Source organism: Opisthorchis viverrini, assembly GCF_000715545.1.
Source record: "Opisthorchis viverrini unplaced genomic scaffold opera_v5_55, whole genome shotgun sequence".
Lineage (NCBI taxonomy): Eukaryota > Metazoa > Platyhelminthes > Trematoda > Opisthorchiida > Opisthorchiidae > Opisthorchis > Opisthorchis viverrini.
Window position 1 is genome coordinate 1,827,246 of NW_008751709.1, and position 1,349 is coordinate 1,828,594.

At 48.0% G+C, this 1,349-nt stretch overlaps 1 protein-coding gene across 1 annotated transcript in view; it reads right to left on the reverse strand.

The window, feature by feature from the left end:
- T265_03641 (hypothetical protein) overlaps positions 1-1,324 on the reverse strand; it is a gene marked incomplete at both ends in the record, with an annotated part of 43,467 nt that extends 42,143 nt beyond the window's left edge. Inside the window, one exon of the mRNA XM_009168176.1 lies at positions 991-1,324. Within this exon, the coding sequence (XP_009166440.1) occupies positions 991-1,324 (334 nt within the window). The remainder of the gene's footprint in view (positions 1-990) is intronic.
- Between the last annotated feature and the right edge of the window lie 25 nt (positions 1,325-1,349).

The following is a 1,349-nucleotide window of genomic DNA, read 5'->3' on the forward strand; positions in this document are numbered from 1 at the left end:
GGAACGATCACATCACATCCGCCAACATAGTCCCTCGGCGTCTAAATATGAGAAGTACGGAAAAGTGATTGGGCAATCTCTCACTGCGACCGCTACTTTCGAATATTCCCGCCATTGAGATTTTAGCCAATGGGTATTGGGATTGCACCGCGTCGCGCGTAAAAAAGGGGCGCCTTGGCAGCACAACGCACCTAGCTGCAAAACCTTTGCAACTAGAATAAATCTTTCTACGCCGAAGTGTTCCACTTTGTTGCGTATATGCTTAAAGCAAAACTATTTCAAGCTACGTTCATATTTTTGCTGATCACCAAATTTCACTGTCCATTGAAGCACTCATACCTCTGGCGGGAAATTCCGGTGTACGACTTTCCTGACATCACTGGGACCCCGAGATGCTTATATAAGGTTCAAAAGTTTGGGCTGATATTTAGAACTCAATTTTCCGTTTGTTTTCGTCCATCAGGGGCAAGTCAGCCTTCGAAAATATAATTCCGTTGTGTGAATATTGAGAGCCTGAAAAAACGATGAGCCGAGAGAATTACAACTCCGCACCGTGACCTCGACCTTGAGCGAGCGCAATAAGGTTGCCGGATATATTCACGGATTCACGGATTCACGGATTGACCTTGAGCGCAATAAGGTTGCCGGATATATTCACGGATTCACGGATTCACGGATTGATACACAGGATCGAGGCTTTTGCCCAAGTTTCTTTCCTCGGTTTTGTTCTTGTCGGTCAGTGACTGTCGTTCACCTGAAAGGCACAAGGGAAAAAAGGGTGTAGCACTGCTCTTTATGTTCTCAGCGCGGGGCAGTATGCTCGCCAGCGCGAGGATTCGCATAAACAAATGTCTAATAGTGCTTTAAATTGGGTTCGAGAAAGAGCGTGTACAACCGTCGGAGGAAGGTCATTCCACGCAGCTACTACCCGAAATGAAAAAAAGTTTTGTCTAACGGATGTGTGTGCCCTGAGCTTGAAGATTTTCTTACTATGTCCCCGCCGGGTGTTTGCTGGGTCAACGGTAAAAAACCTGTTTGCCAAGCTTTGTTCAAACAGGGCGTAGGTAAGAATTAGGTCCCCTCGGAGGCGACGGTACTCCAGGGGAAAGAGATCAAGCGTCGCGAGACGCGTTTCGTAGTCCACGGATTTGAGGCCGGCAACCATTCTAGTGGCGGCCCGCTGGACACGCTCAATGAGGGTAAAGTCTTTCGTACGTCCTGAGTAGAAAACTTGGTTAGCGTACTCCAGGAGCGGTCTGACGTAGGCCCCATAGAGTATTTGGAAGTTCATGCGCGTAATACGGGAGAAGGTGCGTCGGATCATCCGTAAAATGGCGAATGCCTTTTGG